At 40.7% G+C, this 22357-nt stretch overlaps 1 protein-coding gene across 2 annotated transcripts in view; it reads right to left on the bottom strand.

Annotated features, from left to right (window-relative positions):
* Positions 1-578: 578 nt before the first annotated feature.
* The window catches only part of LOC140542617 (semaphorin-3D), a 57281-nt gene continuing 35502 nt past the window's right edge, over positions 579-22357 (bottom strand). For both annotated transcript variants that reach the window (XM_072665407.1, XM_072665408.1), the window contains exons 3-18: positions 21089-21249; positions 19136-19198; positions 18751-18870; positions 18333-18426; positions 17208-17336; positions 16883-17025; positions 15268-15382; positions 15013-15082; positions 13562-13706; positions 11235-11457; positions 9461-9549; positions 7730-7765; positions 7035-7192; positions 5808-5872; positions 5403-5536; positions 579-4623 (exon numbers count right to left, since the gene is read on the bottom strand). In XM_072665407.1, the coding sequence (XP_072521508.1) occupies positions 4237-4623; positions 5403-5536; positions 5808-5872; positions 7035-7192; positions 7730-7765; positions 9461-9549; positions 11235-11457; positions 13562-13706; positions 15013-15082; positions 15268-15382; positions 16883-17025; positions 17208-17336; positions 18333-18426; positions 18751-18870; positions 19136-19198; positions 21089-21249 (2132 nt within the window). In that variant the 3' untranslated portion in view covers positions 579-4236. The remainder of the gene's footprint in view (positions 4624-5402; positions 5537-5807; positions 5873-7034; positions 7193-7729; positions 7766-9460; positions 9550-11234; positions 11458-13561; positions 13707-15012; positions 15083-15267; positions 15383-16882; positions 17026-17207; positions 17337-18332; positions 18427-18750; positions 18871-19135; positions 19199-21088; positions 21250-22357) is intronic.

Genomic DNA, 22357 nt, shown 5'->3' with positions numbered 1-22357 from the left:
AATAGTTTTTGTTAATTTGTTTGTTTGTTTTGTTTTTTGATGGATGGATAAATAGATAGACAGACAGACAGATAGACAAGCGGATAGATAGATACAACCCACAGGCATTAATATGGTCCTCCTTTTCAGCAGGTTTGAAGCTCTACTGTTGTTGGAGGCTTTTCTGCACTCTGCTCTGAGCTCAGCACTCGGCCCTGACCCCGCTCTGTAACTTTACATGGTCTGACAGACACTCGGTGGACACTGAGCTGCTCTCTGTGAGCTGTTCCTCCTAAACTCTTCCACTGTTCAATAATAACACCACTCACAGCTGATGGAGGAAGATCTAGTAGGGTTTTCATTTCATCATCAGAAATGCAGCTTTTCTCAGGCTGGACGGATTTGCTAACTACATGGGTCAAATTAATTGGCGGTTAATAAATATTATGTAAAACTTTCAAATTATCCAGCTTCATTTTAGACGTAAAACACCATTTGACATTTCCCTCTGTCACTCACTCACTCATTCATTCAGTCACTCATTAACTCACTCACTCAAAATGTTCATTTTTAGTATAACAGATAAGAAACGCACAGAATAAGGTAAGTAGTTTAATAGATTTGACACACAATTACTGCTTTACACAGAAAGATTTCAACATTTTACGCTGACCAGAACTGTACAAAACAGGCTAAACGTCTCATTGCAAATCCAAGACATCTGCTCAAACTGAACTCAGTCACAATGCAAGCACAGGGTGTGGGAAAGCAAAGTGTAGCCCATGAACGACGCTGTTCACACGCATAAATGGCTTAGATCCAGTGAAAAAGCATGGGAAATCATACAGCACTGGTCTGTTTCAAGAGCTTACTGATGAAAACAGCAGGTTAATGGAAAAGCTTGTCTGCATACACAGCAGTTTGATGACTAGTATTAATGCAACACATCACAAGTCGAGTTAGCACAACAAAGTAAGTATGACAACCAGCTCTAGGTGGAAAAGACCAGCTGCTTTCACAGCTGCTCAAAACATCCTTTGTCTTTATCAGCTTATTGTTATGAATCATATCCTTATTGCTCAACACCAGGACTACCTGTTTGGGCAAGTCTTAACTTAGAAGTAACACATGTACATCATCTTCATCGTCTTCGGCGTTACGATAAATAAAATGACCGTAGCATCATGTATAGTTTGCTCAATATAAATCAAAGGTCGGTTTGAGTAATGTGTATTAAATACAGATTCTGTACACTGTGGAAACCAGAGTTAGCCCTTATAACTGAAATTGTGCGTAAGGTAAAACCTTTGGAATGTAAAATGTAAAGAGGTGATTAAATCATCGCTGTCAGACACTAAACTTTGCAACTTTACAGGAGAAGCAAAAAAACTTAACTTTCTTAAATGGAAGTAAATGGAAAAATATTTTATTTTAAGCACTTTTGGACAAATTCGATTGGTCCTTTCATCGTGACATTTCGACACAAAGTAGAGGGCAGCTGATGTACTCAAATTATGATATTATGTTTTTCCTGTAGAAGCTCCAGATCCCATCAGAACAGATGCAGGTGAACATAAAGAGCTTCTCATTCTGAAGAAAGAAAGTAGGTGAGATCTTGTCTGTGAGCTAGTCTGAAGAACAGAGCTCGGTTCCTCCAGGTTTCTCCTGGACGCCCCCCTGTCCAGTCAGCACAGCATGGAGGATGTGTTCAACTCCATCAGCAGCAGCAGCAGCAGCTCACCTGATTTACCATCATTAAGCCCTGATTTACCACCAAACCAGGTGTTGATCTGAGGAGAACTCTAAATAACACTAGACTCCATGAGAGAGGAGAACTTTGGAGATGTTGTAATGATGAACACAGTGATGGAGAACCACCACCATCACTTTAGTGTTTATTCTAATATCAGTGTTTTACTGAGCTAATAAACTCTTACTTACCAGATTATTGGATTTTACTTTTTAATAAACAACCCATTTCCATAGGTCTCCTCATGTGACTAGAATCTGGATTATATCCTGGTAAGATTTTTAGAAGAAGAATTATTACTGATGTTTCGGTTGTCGAATGTCTTGGGTCTTGGACTTTTTGACACAATGTGAATTTGGAAGTTGTTTCATGTTGAATGGACCAATAAAAAATTTCCAAAATGACTTAAAAAACAAACCAAAATGTTTTACTTTCACTACCATTAAACATTTCCCCTTCCCCTGTAAAGATTCCAGGTTTATGTCTGATATGTTCATAACCTTTATGAGCTTTAATGAGAAATATGGCCCTGTTATGGTTTTCAGCCTGAACACAATGTGTGTCACGTTTGCAGTCCTTGTCCTTTTCATCTCTTTTCCAAACATGAGGCCATTTCACACATAGCTTTCCATTCAGTCTGTCACCGTGAGAAGAAAGAGATTTTCATTTCCAGTGCTCCAGTTATTCCAAGCACTCCGGAAGCCCTCTTTACAGCCTGCTTCATGCACTTCACTCCATGCTCATTTCTCCCAGATGCTTTTACGCTTTGATATCCCTTTCGTGCGAGCGGGTGCGACGGGTCCTTCCTCAGCCAACCGCTCTACGATCACTGATGGTTCCAAGATGAGTGAGGTTTAAAGGAGTGCTTCACCCTGTGAGCTAGCACAGCTGATGATGAATGAAGACGCATTCACTATCAGGCATCAGTTAGCATCATGCTAATGACAGCTTGCTAATTGGTCCCAAAGAGTGCTGTCAGCTGGTTCAGCTCTTGAGTGAAGAACTTCTTTAAGTTTTTTTTTTATTATTATTTCTTCATTCTCGTTCTCAATGTGGTCACAAACACCATCCAGATTTGCTTGCTCTCAGGAAAGTGGGGAAATCACTGAGTCTGGAAAGGAAGGAAAGAGATGAAGGGAACATCCTGGGCTGCGTCTCGGTTTCAGAGACACCTGCTGATGCCAGAACAATGTCCAAGTCTCCAGCCGTTTCACTGCAGAGTGTTGTATGGATCCGTGTACTGTAAATCTATGTGCCTATTAAAAACACAGAAGTGGGTTCCTGCTGCCTTGGCGGCTTGTTTTCGAGAAGCCTGGTTGTTACTTGTTTGTTTCAGGATCAGCTACCAGGCTTCAGTATCCAAACTGTGGTTTAGTGCAGTGGTCTTTCATGCTAGATAGTTTTCAGCTGCACTTATCAAATGTCCATAAGGGGCCTGTAAGGGTGGCCCAACTGGGAACCAAACGTTTTATCCATGGCTTTTTCAGTTAGCTTAATATATGGATGCCCACCAGAGTCCCACAAGGGTCAGTGATGGGACCAGGAGGAGTTAAACATTGGCCCTACCTGGGTTGTACACTGCACACGGGGCCTAAATGGGGTCCATGTAAAATTAGAGTGGGCTGTAACATTTGGGAATCCCAACTGAGCCCATGCCCAATTGGATCCCACCATGTGAGCCTGAAATCAGCATGCTGTCTGGGTTTAGAAGAAAGTGGGTCAATTACATTGGTACTTATTGTAGGCTATATCTGTTTATATCGGTGCCGTTCTCATTGAAGTGTAAGTAAGGGAGAGCATTATTCACTTCATGGACAAAAGTATTGGGACACCTGCTCATTCATGGTTTCTTCTGAAATTAAGGGTATTACAGCCAGTTATTTGTTGAGGTTACCTGCTTTAATGTCCAGGGAAGGCTTTTTTACTAGATTTTGGAGGAGCACTGCTGTAGCGATACGAGTGAGGTGAGTTAGTGAGGTCAGGATGTTGGATGATCACCACCCCACCTTATCTTTAAATTCCCCAGCTCATTCCAAAAGTATTTAATGGAGCGCCATCCATAATTCCAGAGAACATAGTTCCACTGCTCCACAGTTCAATGCTGTGGGCTTTATACCTCCAGAAGATGGGGATATTGAGTAGCTGTAGCTGCAAGTTTTTCTCATATACTGAGGAAACTGGTGTGGTACTGATCTTGGTGGTTATCTGATCTAATCCATGCACTATATTTTTGTTGATGTGCAAGGGGGCAAGTGTATATATCAACAGATGTCATTTTCACAGGAGATGATGATGATGAAAATCCAGGACTGGCTTTGAATATAAGGTCTAGCCGGAACGCCAGAATATTGCTAAAAATACTGAGTGGCTCATCAATGTCTGCAACCATTAGAACTAGCATTAACGTGGGCTTCACATGCAGTAACAAAGCAGCAGTAGCTAATCCTGAAACACACCAATCAACCAAAGCGTCCTTCCGCTCCCCTCCAAAGTCCGTTACTCCACCTTCACTGGAGTGGCTCGTCCGGTGGATTTTGCCGTCGGACTCTTGCCTTGCGGTTTTCTGATGTTTGCTTCCACTTCAGCGCACGCAGCTTCTGCTGCCGTCGCTTCTCGCGGTACCACAGCTGCTCGCAGTACTCGTCCACCGTGAGCCCGCTGACCCCGATCAGGTTCAGCTCTTTGTAGCTCAGTGGCGACGGTGCGTGGTTAGTGGCTGGCCGGGAGGTCAGCGTGTGAGGCTCTGCGATGACCCGCAGCTCATAGCGAGCCACAGTGCGCGAGAAGGAGCGCTCGTGTGTCGTGCACAGGTAGAGACCAGCATCCAAAGAGGTGATGTGCTGCAGGAGGAGACCACGGCCAGTGTGGATGATGTTATCTATGCCGGGGAGCAGCTGGAAAACACAGAGAGAGGTGTGTTTTTATGGTGGATTTTTGTCTCCAAACAATTAGGAATTTCATATCTTCATATTCTTTACACAAAGATGTTGAAGCTACACTATATGGACAAAATTATTTGGACACACCTCTTAATCACTGAATTTAGGAGTTTTATTCAGTCCTGTTGCCACAGGTATAGGCCTTTTACACACATCAGTAAAAGAACGGGAGGTTCTAAAGAGCTCACTGAACTCCAGCGTGGTTCTGTATGTAATAGGAGACACCGCTGCACCAACAACAAGTCAGCTGGTGAAATTTCATCCCTCCTAGATCTTCCTCCATCAGCTGTGTGTATTATTGTACAGTGGAAGCGTTTAGGCGGAACCACAGAGAGCAGCTCAGCCACCAAGTATCAGACCACGTAAAGTTACAGAGCGGGGTCAGGGCCGAGTGCTGAGCTCAGAGCAGAGTGCAGAAAAGCCTCCAACTGACCCAATAACTGCAGCAGAGCTCCAGACCTGCTGCTGCTGTTAGAGCTGTAAATGTGGACCAGCTCCATATAAATGCCTATGGGTTTAGAATGAGATGTCATAAAAGCTCCTGTAGGTATAATGTCCACATAGATTATTATGACATTTGTCCATATTGTATATTTGAGTATTGTCTATAAAACATATAGCGGCACTGCCACACAAAAACCTCATATCTTCAAAATGGCAGCTTCACAGGAGAAGGATAACCTTTCTTCAAAAAGTCTTCATGCTGTATAATATTTGTATGGTCTCAGACTGACCTCTCTTGTGGTCTGCGTGTGGCTTTGCTGCATGACCCATTTGACCATTGCCTGCGGTGACTGTGGCATGCACTCCAAGAAAGTTGAGTTGCTCTCGACTGCATAAACCATCTTCAGCTCAACGTCCTCAAAGCCTGCAAAGAATTTCAGAGCTAGATGTATTATTATTATTATTATTATTATTATTATTATTATTATTAGCAGCAGCAGCAAAACTAGGAGTGAGCAAAGTCAGTATGCTTCAGCAATCACTTGTTTCGGCCTTTAGTTAGTTAGTGCTAATGATGCAAATTTCAACCACTAGAGGGAGATGTGTAGCGTGAGCCAGACTGCAGGGTGATTCTGTGCAGTCTATAGGCAGTAAGTCACATGGGTGAGTACACAGGACAGTGTTAGATTTATTACCGTGTCCTAGATCCTGACACTGGCTCCAGGGATCCCCGTACCTCACATCCTGTCTCCGGGCACGCCTGCACAACGGAACAAATTATTTAATCAAACAAACCAATAACAAATTAATAACAACAGCTTATAAAACAAGGGAACAGCTTCAACTGAATAAACCCATTCATCCCAACCACCTAGAAAGAATGAGGCAAATTATGCATGCATGGACTTCCAGACACTACTAATGTGACTATGATATGATCAAACTCACAATCTCTTACTGGTAAGGCCAACTGTTAGACAGTTGACAAACTTCATTTTTTCAGTGCTGTTATAGTGTTATAGTCTACAACCTGTTAGGGTTTTTCAATCATACCATCATCATATCATACTACAATTATATAACCTGTAATGGGGGCATTTCCACATTTTTATCAAACAAATATATTTATTATCTACTATAATTATAATTATTATTATTATTATTATCTCCTAACTGACATCATGAAAAGTTGTTTTTTTGTATTAGACATCATATGATCATTATTATAAGTATTATAGATACAGACAGCATGAGAAAGTAACATGGTCAAAATTTAACTTGGTTTGAATACAGCATTGCTTTCATTAAGAGTGCTGGCAAAAAAACAAGCATCATGTTGTTTTATTAGAATATCTGAGTTCATTATGGTTTGCTTAATTGTGACCACAACTCGTTCAGCCTGGAGCATCATACCCACATAAAACAGTAGTATAGCAAGCTTCTGCAGTCCTTGCAGAGAATCTGGCAGCTTTACATTTTGTTTATGTAAAACTGACCATACTAGAGAGAATACGTGGACATGACGCAAGAGAGAGAGTTGTTTGCCTGAGGCTGATTTAGCACACTTCAGAAAAGCATTTTAAAGGTAACCAAATAAACAGCATACAATGTAATATACCAGCCTCTCTCAATACAACAATAAAACATACATTTACATTTATGGCATTTAGCAGACGCTCTTATCCAGAGCGACTTACAAGGTTACTCGTATTACACAGGTGGGCCAATGTAGTGTTAGGAGTCTTGCCCAAAGACTATTATTGGTGTAGCGCAGCATAGTCACCCAGACCGGGAATCGAACCCTGGTCTCCCACATGCTGTTGTTGTAACGCAATGGCAGGTGGTGGTGTTATCTGTTGCGCCATACCAACCACAAAACAAATGCCATATGGCTATAAAACAGGGACAATATTGCACTGTACCTCTTGTTACTGGGGAAATAGCTGCTACAGGCAGTGCCGTTCCAGGCGCAGTAAGGGTCTCTGGCAAGGCAGCAATCTGCACAGGCCTTGCCATACAGCTCACACCGCTGCAGAGGCAACTGAGCCACCTCTTCATCACTGCTCACAAACAGCACTTGCTAAAAATACAGAAATAAATAACAGGAACACATACATTTTATTTATATAATTATTATATATTCATATAATTTTATTAATATTTATTTAGAAAGACCATTTCTTACAGGAGCTTCAGAAATATAAATAGATAGATAGATTTATAAATAGATAGATAGATCACTTTATTTATCCCACGGGGTAAGTCAGTTTTTACAGCAGCAAAATCAAACAAGAGACTTAAAATAGTAGTAAGATCTAGAGCCATTTAAAAGTACATTAACCAGATTAAGCTTTTTAGAACAATCTTATGCCAGTTTTAATACAGCCGGAGCTTCTACAACTGAAGCAGACTTCACAATTATGTTCACAACCTTATGTTCCTAATAAAGCAACACAATTATAGCCTAAATAAGAGTAATCGTTCCCTGCATGAGACCAAGCTTCTGTCTTGAAGCTTTTTCCATTGCCCATAATCTCCCAGATAAATAGGAAGTCATTAAACACTGTTAAACACTACCTCCAAATCAAATGACCACCCACAAAATAGGCCTACGTACCCGCTTGGTGGACAGCTCCATGCTTACTATGGGGCTCTGTGGGATGAAAAGAAGAAAACAAAGTGTCAGTACACATTAAACCGGCCACATAAATCACCTCTCAAATCAGGGAGTAGGTGAGGGGGGACACGCACTGCTGGCACTGAACAAGAGGAGCTCATCTTAGGCTCTTGTACGAGTTCCAGGCTTTTTCCGGCTCATTGGTTCATTTCTCCTCCATAACACTGGTGGCAAATGGTCCTTGACTCCTAAAACAACTCTCTCTTTTACAAATGCCTTCGGGCAGGTGGTGGCTGATAGGCTACTATCATGTGTCTCCAATGCCAGGGGCATGAAAGCCAGGGGCCCAAAGGTAGGGCAGTGGTGATGCCGAACAGCAGCGATTTGCTGATTCATTCTTTATATTAGCAATCTGGGAACTTGTTAGACACAATGATGGTCTGCTGGAAGAGGCTTTAGACCTTTCCTTGCTTCACCCACAAATGTATTGTTTTGTAGGGAAAAACCCATTGAACCTAATAGAAGAAAACCTAAGTGTATAACTAACTAATAATACTACAGATCAGATTTTTAGTCAAATAATTAAGAAAAAGATAACGCTGCAGCAAAGCATACATCATTCCCATCCTGCACAGTTATGAGCTACACAGTGCAGCGCAGTATGGCAGCATTTTAAACTGAAAACTCAATGATATATCACCCTAAACCATGATTTATAATTCTAAACTCTAGACAAACACAGTAATCTATACAATGATACATATCTGTAAACTTGATAACTTGATCATCTCTACACATTTATATATAACCCTCAACTTTAAACTATATATATTAAATGATATATAACTATAAACTCTAGACGAACATGAATATATATATAGTGAAACTAAGCAACTAACTCTAAACAATGATTCTCTAAACAGTACTATAGTATACCAAACAGTGATATATAACTCTTAACTCTAAACAATGATATATATAGATATGTTAATTTAAATAATGATATGTAATTCTAAACTCTAAAGCAATACTGTAATTCCATATTTTACTTTAGTACTGCAGTGAATGCATTTGTGAGAAAAGCATGTATAGTTCAGTTTACTGAACTGGGTTAAAATCTGATAAAACTACATATTTTGTATATTTTGGACTCAATATTCAATAATCTGGACTCCGAAAGCATGATAGAGTTATGTGATGGTGTAAAAAGGGTGTCCAACGTAATTCTCGATCTACCATGTTACAATCATCTCCTGGGATGATCACTGATTCTTGTGAAAAGCCTACAAGTATGCAAGTCTTGTACTCCACCGGTCATCTCCTTGGCTTCTCCTATTAACCAAGATCATTTGTCACCACTTACGTCCCCTTATCTGCCCTCAGGGGAAAACCAACATGTTGTTTGTTGTCTAAAACCTTGAATGAATGATCTGTGTTCTTCACTGGCTAAGTAAACAAAGACGATCTACTCGTTTGCTGTTGCCCACTGGCTCGCCCCTTACTCCCGTTCCCTGGGTTTGGTCAGTCATGTGAAGAGCCCTGGGAAATATGCAAACAATCCGTTTTTCCTTTTTAAGAGGTTATTTTCTGCTGGGGAAGCTGGGCTCTCATATGGAAACAACAACCATGCAAAGCCTGTGGCTAAAGATCATGTGGCAGTACAGCAGATGGTATGAAGACACTTAAGGAAAAACTGTCAGGTTGTGTGAAAGTAGGGCCATATTGAGTTACCTGAAACACACTCAGCTCTTCCAATATGATTTCCTCGATTTCCAAGTTTTCCTTCGGGATGGACACCACCTTCAGTACTTTTCCATCATCTAAAGACATAGACGGCTATCAGGTAACAGCACAACAGAGACTACTACTCAGACAAGCATTAACTTACAAGTGATCTCAATATATGACATTCAAGCTGTTTACATCAACTTAGTGTAGGTGCTGGTAATACTGTGGTGATGACTGACCATGTGGCTCCCGTGTCCACCAGAAAAGGGAAGGTGAATCACAAAAATCTAATTTAAATACATTGAAGAAACTTTTCTGGTTGATTCAGGTTTTACATTCAATTTACCTACCAGGGGGAAGACACGAGTATCAGTAATTCAAACTATTATGCCTTTTATAAAATAATTTCAATTAAAAAACTGCAGTCACATCAGAATTCACTCAGTTCACCCCTTTAAATGACAGAATTCAGCTTGAACTCAGTACAGTGTATCCATGTTCTACTGTGTATCCATGTTCTACTCAGCCGAAGTACATATACAGTATCTAATAAGAAGGATAGTGTAACAGAGCTCAAATAAGAATCAACACGACTCCGGGATGGCTAACAGCTGTTACACTCTTCCCATTACCAGCCGTGGGGATGCCTGGTTGACTATAGTACGTAAGAATGCCCTCTGCACACACAAAGGCAAAGTGTATTTGCTACCGGAGGCTGCTGTATTTACACTAAATGATTTACCCTTTAGCATGCACACATTTACAACAGCTACACTCTGTAAAGGTGCTGGAAGGGTTCTTTAAGCAATGCCTTTTCACTTCCTCACTTTCAAAGGTCTAAACCTAGTCAACTTGCTAATGAGGGGCTCACATGAGTGGATACATGGGTTCCAAGTGGGCATGGGTGTGTTTTAACGTGTGTTTATATTGGGATGCAGCTGGGCTTTCCAAATATTACCCATTGTTACAGCCCACCATAATCTCACATGGATCCAATCCCATCTAGGCCCCATGTACAGTGTACAATCCATACTGGGCCCTGATCTCATCACTGAACCTGTTGGGCATCCTGGAAATACAGGAAAACACCTTCACTTGACATAAAGGTTCTGTATCAATGTAAAGGTTTATTATAAACATGCTTCTTAATTATGGAACCAAAGACTTTGAAGCACCTTTATGTTCAAGAGTTTATACAACTGTATACAATTTAAATCAGTGTAAATCTCAGTACAGGGGCGGAACTGATGTTTATTCAGTGCTGTAGGTCAGTCTATTTATACCAGTGACAGGAGTTTCCATTTGGAACAAGAAAAGCTCTGGAGTAGTAAAGTAAATAGTAGAGCAACTGAGGTGGTACTACTGGGTCTCAGGAAAGACATAAAGTAGAGGATACTGGGTTCTTTGGGAAAAGAACATCAGATTTTTTCTCAGCGCTGAGAAGATCATAAGCGGGATCACTCAAGACAATCAGGAATATTTAATCTGAAGCTGGTAGACATCACTGACTTACTTAAGTGAACAGACCATGCCATCTAAAGGCTGAATGGTAATGCCATTACTAGCCTTTGTACATTTCCTCATTTGTATCCAATTCCTCTGCCAATCGAGAAATCCTGCCAACCACAGGATATTCCGGGGCCCAATTTTTTTTTTGTTATAGTGAGTTATAGAGCGGGACTGTGGTTTTCATGCTAGTTTTCATGGCACTTGGGTCCAAATGGGTCAGAGCAATCTGGTCTGAGCTCAGTTCTCAATGGTACCTTCCCCAACATACCTGTACCCAAGTGTAGTACATCATATTGGCCATCTTCTGCCTCCACTCTGTCCACCACCAGCTTCTTCAGCCTGTAAGGGGTGTTGACGTGGGTGAATACTGGACGCCGGTGGATAGGGACCACAGGCTCCCACATCAGCTGGTGCCCTCTCATGAAGCTCACCAGTTCATCTGAAAAGTCTCGCGTGGACTTGTGCAGTGGGTCGTACGTCTCACTAGGACACTGAAGAAACACAGCGGTGTTATTTGTGGAGATCTAGCACATACTAACACCTGCTTATTCACTGTTTCTTCCTAAAGTAAAGGTATTAAAAATAGTTTGTGCTGCTTTTGTTGAAGTAACTGTCTCTACTGTCCAGGGAAGAAGATTTTCTACTAGATTTTGATGAGAATTGCTGTGAGGATTGGGCTGCACTAAGCAAAAAGAGCATTAGTGAGGTCAGGATGTTGGATGATCACCACCGACCTCATCCCCAACTCCCAGCTCAGTCCAAAAGTATTAGATGGAGCACCAACCATAATTTCCAAGCTGCTCCACAGCTCAATGCATTATACCCCTCTAGCCCACGCCTGGCATTAGGTAGCATGGTCCCAATAGGTTCATGTTTATCTGCTCCAGGAAGTCCTATTCTATTGGCAGTACTTCTCTACAGGGACTAGACATATAGCGTTTCTATTACATATGAAAATAAAACTACTTTTCAAGCACATAAATTGTCCCAGGGTGAATCTTGAGAAATATCTGTCCAATTTCTTGCCAAATTGGCAGATGACGTAGCTATGGGAATACGAAAAGATGAGCAACAGAATCTTCAACTTGAACCTGTTAAACTGCATAAAATATCCATGTTACATTTTACCCACATAAAACTCACAGTAGGCTGCATGCTGTCCCATAAACTACAGAAAATTGTGCTAATATGTCTACCATTAGAATTTAAAACTAAAGCACACCTTGATAGACCTCATGCAATTTGCAATTCTTGCTAGTTGCCAAGATTTTAATCACAGAAATCTAAAGTCAAGGCAACCCAAAAAAAAAAAAAACGGAGGCCCATAATCAAGCACTGGAAAGTGTCAGCATCACAAATATCTGGGAAATAACTTTAAATTAGCCTCATTTCCGTTTCAGAAATCTGGTTATTATACCATATGTGCCGTGAGTCTATGCAGAGGCCCAATACCCCTAATTTAAAATGGTTTAATTGCAGTTTCAGAGGAATGAATGATGTTGACCCCAGAAATTAATCAAGCAAATCCAACGAGCTAACACCCTTGCCAAGTTTTATTCCCTCCTTGGGGAACTCAGCGCTAACAGCACACACCTCTGCCACTTCAACAACCGCCCTAAAGCATGACCCTAACAGAACTCAGGGACATTTTTATGATCCCCACGCGTGAGCACAGCCCAGGTGAGGAGTGATGGACAGCAGGAATGTGACGACTGGCCAACACATGTTGGACCACCAAGATTATATGAACACTCTGTACACTACTGTCACAGAGAAAGCATAGTTTTTTATTTTAACACTCTCAGAATGACTGAGTTGATGGAACCTACAGTTAGGGCTGTCACGATTCCTGAATAAACTCTTGTGTTGTATACTCAAAATAACAATTTGTATATATTAGGGTACTCTGCAATAGTTCTAGTCCAGAAGGTTTTATGGTAAGAATGGAAAAAGTGGCTTATCTGGGCAGTAAGTGTTTATTATTAGAATAAATATTAATAACATTCCAACAAAAAGTCGCATTTTTTCATCACTGTGTTCCATCACTTTAAAATATCTCCAAATTTCTTCTCATGGAGTGTAGCTTTATTTATCAACACCTGGTTTGGTAAATCCAAATCCATGGTAAAAGTGCTTAATGATGTTAAATCAGATGAGCTGGTGATGGAATTGAAAATGCCCACATGCTGGCTGGGGGGGGTATCCAGGAGATATTTTGGAGAAACCAGGATTTGATCTTTTAATGTATTTTTACAGTAAAAACACTATTAGTTCTGTGATAAATGGTTTTAAATAATGTAGGTTCCTAGAATGTTTGTTCATTTATTATTATTTATTATTATTATTATTTAAAATATTTTTGAAAATTTGAAATGTTCTGCATGGTTTGTTATTGTTTACTTCATGATGTAGGTGACAGTGACAGCCTTATTCACAATATAATCAAGTGGTTTAACACTTTATTAGTGTGGTGGTGGTGATTGGGCCCAGACATCTCAAAGAGCTGAAAAGAAAGCTCTTATCACCAATTAGCCTCCCGCTGCTATTGCCTACACCCTCCTTCACACGCTGAATATCTCAGTGCTGAACACTCACAGTTCCAGGCCGAGGATATGGGATCCTCCCTTTGTACTCCACCCAGCGGTAGTCCGGGCCCTCTTTGTGTGCAAAGGGCCCATTGAAGGCGGCTCGGATGGACGCCATGGAGTAGACGCAAACGGCGGAGCCTCTGAAGACGGAGCTTTTGAAACAGAAGAAGGGGAAGTGAGTGTTAGCCTGCTGCTGGGTTAGAATAACACTGTTCCTTTAGCTTAGGCACCTCTGACCCTTCCTCCATGGCCTCTAGACCTCCTCTCTCCTTGATAGGAGAGGTGACAACCAAGATGGATTGTTCTGGAAGTGTCAGGAGGGTGAAAAAAAATAATGCAACCAGACGGATGTTTTTGAGGGTGTACGAGCACTGACGTCAGGTGGCGGGACAAAGAGAGTTAATCACATTAAATAAAACCCAGCAATGATTTAGGGTAGAGGATCAGGTTTCCTTAGCCATGATTTCTAAGTACCAATATTTCCTTCAAAGTGGAATAAGATAAACATACTGCTGCCATTCAAACCTTTAGCGGGCAATTATACTGAACACTGCCAACTGTTCACTGTTTGAACATCGAACATAAATGTCCTTTCACCAATTACAGTTTTTTCCCTGCATGAGAGCAGAGCTAAATGCAGTGTGTTTTAGATGTGACATATTAACCACTCTGTTTCTGCACCAAAGTGCTCCTGTGCATTAGTTATTCAGGCAAAGATGGCGAAAAGGGGGCACCATCACTGAGCTGAAAGAACATTTTCCATATATGTTTTACTGCTTGCTGTGACCTACCTGCCCTTACAAACGTATACATACTCTAAATACGTCCCTGTCGTGCAGTTTCTCTTCTGACTTCAAACACGAATTTTTATTAACCATAAATAAATATTAAATAAATAATATTAACCATAAACCAACTATTTTACTTTAATTATATTATCTCCACTTATTATTTTATTTTCTCTGTATGTAGTTACATCTATTTTTTATGTTATGATGTTAAGTAACACTTTACTTGGATAGTCCACTGTCAATGTATAGAAAGCATAGCATTCCATCCCTCCCCAAAAAAAAGAACAAAAAAACCCCAACAAAAAACAACTCTAAGCTGAATGTAAATGATTGTCTACTGAATGTTATCTTACATCTAACCCTAACCTAAGGTTTAAGGGTTAGGTTAAGGCTAGGGTTACGGTTAGGTTGTGGGGTTGCTAAACTAAAAGAAAGGGAAGAAGGGTTCAAAGGGTTCTTGGGTAGAACTGTATTGAACTGGCATTACTAAAGAACCCTCGAAGGCCCACCTTTTTAAAAGTGTAGCTAAAGTTTGTTTATTGTGGGATAAGATTTTACCATCAGTTTTGCGTCAGTTTACAAGTGAATAATGGCATACGTGCACTGCTGTGTAGGGAAACAAAACATTAAAAATGAATTTCCTACATTAGGGTAGGACATTTCCTACCTGGAAGTTGAAAAGACTCCATAAATGACTGGATTTTGCGGATCTTTGGTCTCCAAGAGAAAGATGTCCTCTAAAAATACAAAAAACATTTTAAACACACTTCCAAATAATAATGTACTATACAGTGTATACAGAATTACAAAAAGCTGAGGTAATTCTGAATGTACCAAAGGTTTCATATTTAAATCCAGAATTTCATGACCCCACTGAGAACCTCTTTGAATTTTTTCTGTATAAGTGTTTGTATGTGCATACCCAGCTCATCGAAGTGCGTGTCCATGCCTCCTGGCCCTGGCACTGAACACACCAGTCTAGCCTTTAGGAAGGTACTCCAGCGATTAATCAGACTCCTTTTTCCACCAATGTCGTTCTGACAAACAGATCAACAACATCAGCTGTCAGTTATATGATGTACTGTGAGAACGGTACCATGCTTTCCTTTTTTTGTGAACACATTTGTATCAGATTTGAAACATAATGATCAGACTGGGTATTAGAGTCTCTTAAATCATGCTCTGATGCTTTTGCGACTTGCTCCCTAAGTGCCTTTTTGCTCGGGGTGAAAAGAGTGTCAAGCCAGGGAGCAGTGGACTGAAGTAAACTGAAAAATTGTTTAACATTTCCAGGAGCCTGAAATGGTCTGAAGCCATCTTTTACAAATGTCATGTCACAATGCTGTTTTTCAAACACCCTGAAGTAATACATGCTGCCAACATGACCAGAGGATCGCTGGTTTGAATCCTGGGTCAGCGGCCGGAGTCTGAGAGAGCACAATGGGCCTTGCTTTCTCCGGGTGTGTAGATGGCTCTCTTTCTCTTTCTCGCTTCAGTGTCATGCTGGGCAGCACAGATGCATTGATGCAAGTCAATGTATGAATATATAATATAATAATATTAATTCTTAACACTATTAACTGAATGGACAATTTTAGTTTTTTTCTCTCTCTTTGTATAAAATGTATTTTATAGTGTTAGAGTGTTTATTCTTACCTAAACAGTTGCAACTTTAACAACTATATTTCCCACCTGATCAATAAAGTATTTCTGATTCTGATTGTGATATGTATAATTAGTTATGTTTTCTATATCTTTTTTTATTATATATATTGAATGTAGAGTCTGAAATCTTGCCCAAGGACTATACTTTTAAATCTGACTTGAGGTCATGTAAAAGTGTTTCACACTATGATCAGATGTGTCCTATAATAGTGCACTGTAACACAGACAGTAACACAGAGTCATTGTTTTAATATATGTCCACAACAGCAGTGCTTCAGTACCAGCTACTGATCATACTGTAAGATTGAGTCAATCAAATACTGTAGTATATTGATGGCATTGGGGGTCTGTTGATTTCAAAGTGGTGGCACACGTCTATAGAACATGGTGTTAATAATTTGCAACTCTGGATTTTTGCTGGCAAAGCAATCACTCTTCTTCAATGCTAAGCTGGAGCATCCACAGTATCATAATCTCTCAGAGCAGTAACATCATAAGAAGCATAAAGCTTATGGGGTGTTTGTGAGATACATTTCTTCCATCATTGTATCTTGATGTGCATAGCTAAACTGCCCAGCTGATAGCACTAAAACTAGTTAAATTGGCTATAAAGTAACTAAAATATAACACATACCATGCAACATAAACTTTATAGTCATGGTAAGACTATAACCTGCTAACAAACACCTTATTTATTCATTTTTAGATAAATAACATTCCTAATATGCTGTTATTGATATTTCACTATGCATAGTTTCTGTGCCCGGTACTCACTGCATAAACTGCATAAAAGCCACATTCCTTCAGCCTAAGGGCTTTTTGGACTGCCTTGCCTTTTCATTGGCCAATTACTGTCCAGCAAGCCAGCTCACCTTGCAGACTCTGGCTACTCGGCTATAGACACGCTTGTCTTGCTGGTTGGACTCCACTGCCGTTTCCTTGAAAAAGAAGTAGACCTTGTCATCGTCCAGGCTGTGCGTGTCTGGGATGAAGTAGGAGTCCACGAAATCTGGTTCTGGGGAGGAAAAGAATTCAGGTAGGTATGATCCAAAGAAAGCTCGCTGCAGTTTTCAGTAACATGCATGAGTTGAAGTCCACAACTGACACTTCCATGTAACAGAAAACCTGGCCGACACTGCCAGTCAAAGGTTTGGACACACCTGATGGAATGGCTAAGTTAATGCAGAAATGTCCTACCATTGAGCCAGTAGTCATGGTAAGCCTCAGTACGAATGTAGTGCTGACTACTGGTGTACACAGAGGTGCGAAAGATGGCTGCGTTGTTTCCCATGAAGTCCACTGACGTCCCTGCATACAGGTCTCCATCTAAAGTAAAGAAGAAGATCTCTCATAGGCGTGTGATGTGTAACTCTAAGCTAATGGGTTTGTCCTTGAACTTAATCGAAATCATATTTACAGCAACTTGTATAGTACTAAAATCTGGATTGTTCCCGATTCCCCTATTATATGTGATTAAATCATGAAAACATGACATATGTCTGTAGCTCCGACAGCACTCTTGAAGCTCGTGAAGCATATGGTGTATGTACTGTGTTTCTCAGGGGTGAAGTTATGTAATTAAAAAAATGCCAAAAGAAAGATCTGTGGTAAGGTTACATTTTCCGACATTGGCATAACACTGAAAGGCTGGTTGGGTGGCTTTCGTTTCTCCAATCAGCTGTGAAATAAGACGCCATGGGAGGCACAGGACAAATGAAGGCGTCAGCCATAGACAGGGCTGCTGACAGAGTTAGGACCTTCCCACACTAACCACAGCTGCACATGAGCTGTACAGCTCCATTTGTCAATGACCTCATCATATGTGGGGGGGAACAAATATAGAGATGATATTCATATGGGTTTCTTCAGTATGTCTGCTTCCAGCAGACGTCTAATTAATTGGTCTGAGGAGGAGAGAGTCGAGGTGAGGTTGTGTTTTTGGAGCTAAGGCTGATTGGGATGACAATGGGAGATGATGATATGTGTCTGAACTGCTTAAAAAAACAACCTGACCAGCTTAAAGGGGCCAGGCTGGTTAAAGTGGTGATCAGCTTAGCTCTGAAGCAGCATAGGGTATGTTTTCTTTGTGTTTGATGGTTTAGCTGGTCTAATAGCACGACCAAGCTGGTTGACCAGCATGGACAGTCTTCCATACTGGTCCTCTAGTCTGACCAGCTTGGTCAAGTTTGTAATACTGGTAGACCAGATAAAACACACTAAGGCATATTATTAAAACCCTCAACTAGCCTCTGAGGGTTAGTTGTCCAAGTGCTTTGTTAGTCAACACTAGCTATTGTAGATTTTTTCCCCCTGTGCACTTACCAGTGAGTCGAGCAGTGAAGGATTCATGAGGACTAAAGGGACATTTCCCCCTGCCGGACTCAACAGCGTGGCCCAGCAGTGTAAATGCAGGTTCCTAGGAGACAGAGACAGTCATGTCACCCTCTTACTTCACAAGCCCCTCTATATAGTGCCTTCATTGTGAGCTTAGCCTTTGGGTCAATACACCCCAGTAGGTAAGTGAGGGCTCTTCACCCCTCTTGGTGTTCATATTTACAAAGTAATGTGCTTGAAAAACAGCCCTTAAATGTCCTGTTGTCCTGTTTGGTGCCACCTGTGGGTCTACCATAAGCCATAAAAGGCGGAATGACATGAGGCTGTCAGCAGCCATTAAAAGGCAAGATGAAAAGAGAGATGAGGAAAATGTCAGCTTATCCCTGAGGAAGAATGGCTTACTCACCTCAATGCTGTGGCCTAGGTCAATGTATGTGCACTGGGGGTGGTAGGCTCCGGTTCCGCACACATACACATGGGTTTTGTTGAATGGCTGCAGGAGCCTCACAAAATTGGCACAGTCAGTCTGAGAAGGCAACACAAGAGATCTGTTTTCTATGTTGTACGGGAGACACACTTGGAGTCAGAACCAATAGAAAAAAGGTCACTCACCTACCTCCATACAGAGATATTAACTACATAAATACCCCTCAAAAGGGTAATAAATAAACCTTTGTTAAGTATCACTGAGTGGGAGAATGCCTGAGCTATATATGAAAGTTGGCTCTGAAATAAGCCCTTTCTTTGTGGCTTTTTGACCTCCTCAGCTCTTAGAAGCTGCAATGACTTACCGACAGATTTTTCCCTGCATGCCGACAGCGTTCAGTATGTTCCTTTCCAGCTGGCCAGTGGATCTAAAAATTAAGGACAGAGACAGTTTTTCCAGGCCACTGTCAAACAACCTGCCTTCAGTGGTACAACAGACCAATTGTAATCAGTTTTTCAATGTAATCAATTAATTCTCTCAAAATTAAATGTATTTAAATACATTATAAATACATTCTAAAAAGCTAATACACTTACATTTCAATACCTTATTACTACAATATAGACTGTTTGTACATAGTTTGCAATGTTAGCAACAACCAATCCAAAGGAAACCACAGCATATACGCTTAGTTTAAACGAACACCAAGCTACACCAAACATTTTACAACCTAAAATGATGCAGTAACTGATTACAGAGCATTTTTTGAGTTGAGCCTTAAAACATTACTTAAACATTAGTAAATGAGCTGCAGCTGCAGGTTAGAACTTCCCCTATTACATGAAGCCCCAAGACTGAGAAGCTTTTGACAAGGGTGCCCTCAGGTTTTGATTTGAACTTAGATTTGATGAGCAGCAGTTAGACCGTAGGGCCGTAGCTGTGAAATTACACTACATAGAAACACAGTTCTGGGTAGATTTACTTTTCCCTGTGAACATTTCTGGACACAAAAAAGTACAGTTCACAGAGTTCACTGCTCTAGAGTGGAGCAACTGTCTAACTGCCTGCTTATCAAGAGATTCATGAGTTCAATTTCCTTCAACACCACCACCAGCCCATCATGATCCAGAGTCTGAGAATAGGAAGGTATCTTTATATGTGATTGCCTGCAGATGGGAATAAACAAACTGAGGGGGAGGAGCCCCAGACTAAACATCTTACACAATATTTGATCAGTTTCAGCTGCAGCTAATTTACTAATGTTTACTAATGCTTAACTCACTTATGACTTAACTCAGTATGTAAAAAAAAATGTGAGTTAGGGGAACTTTAGACTAAACTAAGTTGAGTTGACTCAAAAAACACTCTGAAATCAGTTACTGCATCATTTAACAGATATACATTTTTTTACAGCATAAGGGTTAAATAAGATGCTTTAAGTAAACCTTCACTGCGTTCCTGTGCACCTTAGCGTAGATCAAGTAAAATGCTAATTGGGTGTCATTCAACAGATATACAAGCTGGCATGTGACTTAGTGATGATGGACAAAAGAACACTGTTATGCTTTCCATCCTTTTGCAGCCAAGCAGCCAACATCTGACCTGACTACGGCCACACTGGTTTCCACCCTGAAACCCGGCTGTAGATCTCATCTCTGCACTGCCAACTGCCTTTCAATCTCAGTTCAACAGTCAACATCTCAAATAATTAGCATACCTACTATTAAACTACATTATATCACACTGATTTATGAACCCACTGGTTCAGGTTTTCATAAGTGACCGATAATAAGTGCAGTTCATTTAGTTACAATGCATGCCTTACAAATGAAGGACTATCTGAAAAGGAAATTGTTACCAGGTACTGACCTGGTGAACTGCTGCCAATTAGAAGACTGTATATTGTATGTGACAAAAGGTCACACATGGTACTCACTATAGCACAGTCTAAATCATGCTTTCCATCAGACAACTATACTAGTAGTAGAATGCTAACCCTCATTTGTTACAATCATACAAGCCATTGTGCTCTCGCTTGACGCTATAATAATGGTCATGATGGATTAGGAGACATTTGGCACAATATAGTGGAAACACAATGAACATATAAATATTAAAGCCATCGCCTTACACAAGTACTACCCATGCCCTAATATCAATACCATTAAACCCTTTAATCTGTTGTCATTACAAAAACTGTCCACCCAAAATCCAAAATCCAAAATCTCCACCCGCCCATGTGGTAGTGTAGTCCATGTTGATGTACAGAGTGTACTGTAATGAAATGGAGGTCGTGGGAGTGGTATGGCGTTCCAACCTTGCGCATAGGCTGGGTAAGGCTCTCAGACTGGAGCATGTACACATGGTCTCTTCCTCCAACCAGAAGCCAACCGCGGTCTTCATCCAGCAGCAGGGACTGATAGCCTCCACTGGACCCACCATGCCAGAACACTGCCGAACTGTTCCTGGATCGCATCTCTGGAAAACAAAAACATAACAAAAAGAGAACCATTTTAGTGAGTATCATTACATGGATTCTTAATTTTATATTAATGGTTTACTCACTATGTTTAAAGCCATGGATTAATATAGTTAATTCTCTTCATGTGTGGAATATCCACAGTTTTTCTCAAACCACAGATTATGATTGTAATGTATTCTACTTAAAAATGTCCTAGAATGCCAAACTATGTTTGTAGTAATCTTGGAATAGATAGATTAAATAAAGAGAGTTCAGTACATGGAAGCGACAAACTGTGAACCTCAAAAGCTATTCCTCCTTCAAAAAACAACCCAGCAGCACAGAGCTATAAAACAGGCCAATTCCAAACCCCCAGAACTGTTACATCACAGTCTTGACCTGTTATATTTACACACCCAAAATGAACATAAATCCCACCCACTAGAGAAAATAGTCAAAGCTGGTAAACAGTAAACCTTGACGGCGACTTTGAGAGAATATGATGTTCCTGATACTGGAGAGCAGCTCATCACCCCCAGACTCTGCTAGTTATGGGAATACCTGGCTACACAAACCCTTTCCTGTGTCGGTGTCTATAGAAGAGGAGCTCAAATTCGGCACATGACAAAGCGAAAGCTGAGGGAGCAAAAGGGTAGCTAAAGGCTAACTTTGCTTGCTTTATGCTATGCTAGCTTTAACCATCTATCGTTTGATCCCTTGAAAAGAAACTGGCCTCCATCAGCTGAACCAAACTGAAGCTGGACTCACATCAGAAGGAAAAGCACTGGGTTATTTTTAACTGTAAAATAGGCTAAATAGGAATAGTAAATAGTATAGTAACATTGTATTTTAGCATTTACACCCCCCATACAAAGTCACATACTTACTATTTATACCAGGGAACAACTTAAAATACTGTAAATGCCCTCTCTGGCACCTTTAAGCATTAACTATCCGTTCAATTCTGTATATTAACTGAATTGTACTATGAGCTCCTTGCCATCACTGCACTGCTCTGTATAAAGTGACTGTTTTGTCTCTGTTTTTTTCGTCTCAGGAATTTTGGGCCCACGACTGCGTTTTTCCGAACTCCCTCAGGCTTACACTTACGCTTATATCTTCATC

Source organism: Salminus brasiliensis, chromosome 21, assembly GCF_030463535.1.
Source record: "Salminus brasiliensis chromosome 21, fSalBra1.hap2, whole genome shotgun sequence".
Taxonomy (NCBI): Eukaryota; Metazoa; Chordata; class Actinopteri; order Characiformes; family Bryconidae; genus Salminus; species Salminus brasiliensis.
The sequence above is the reverse complement of the archived record's forward strand: the minus strand, read 5'-3'. Positions and strand labels throughout refer to the sequence as shown.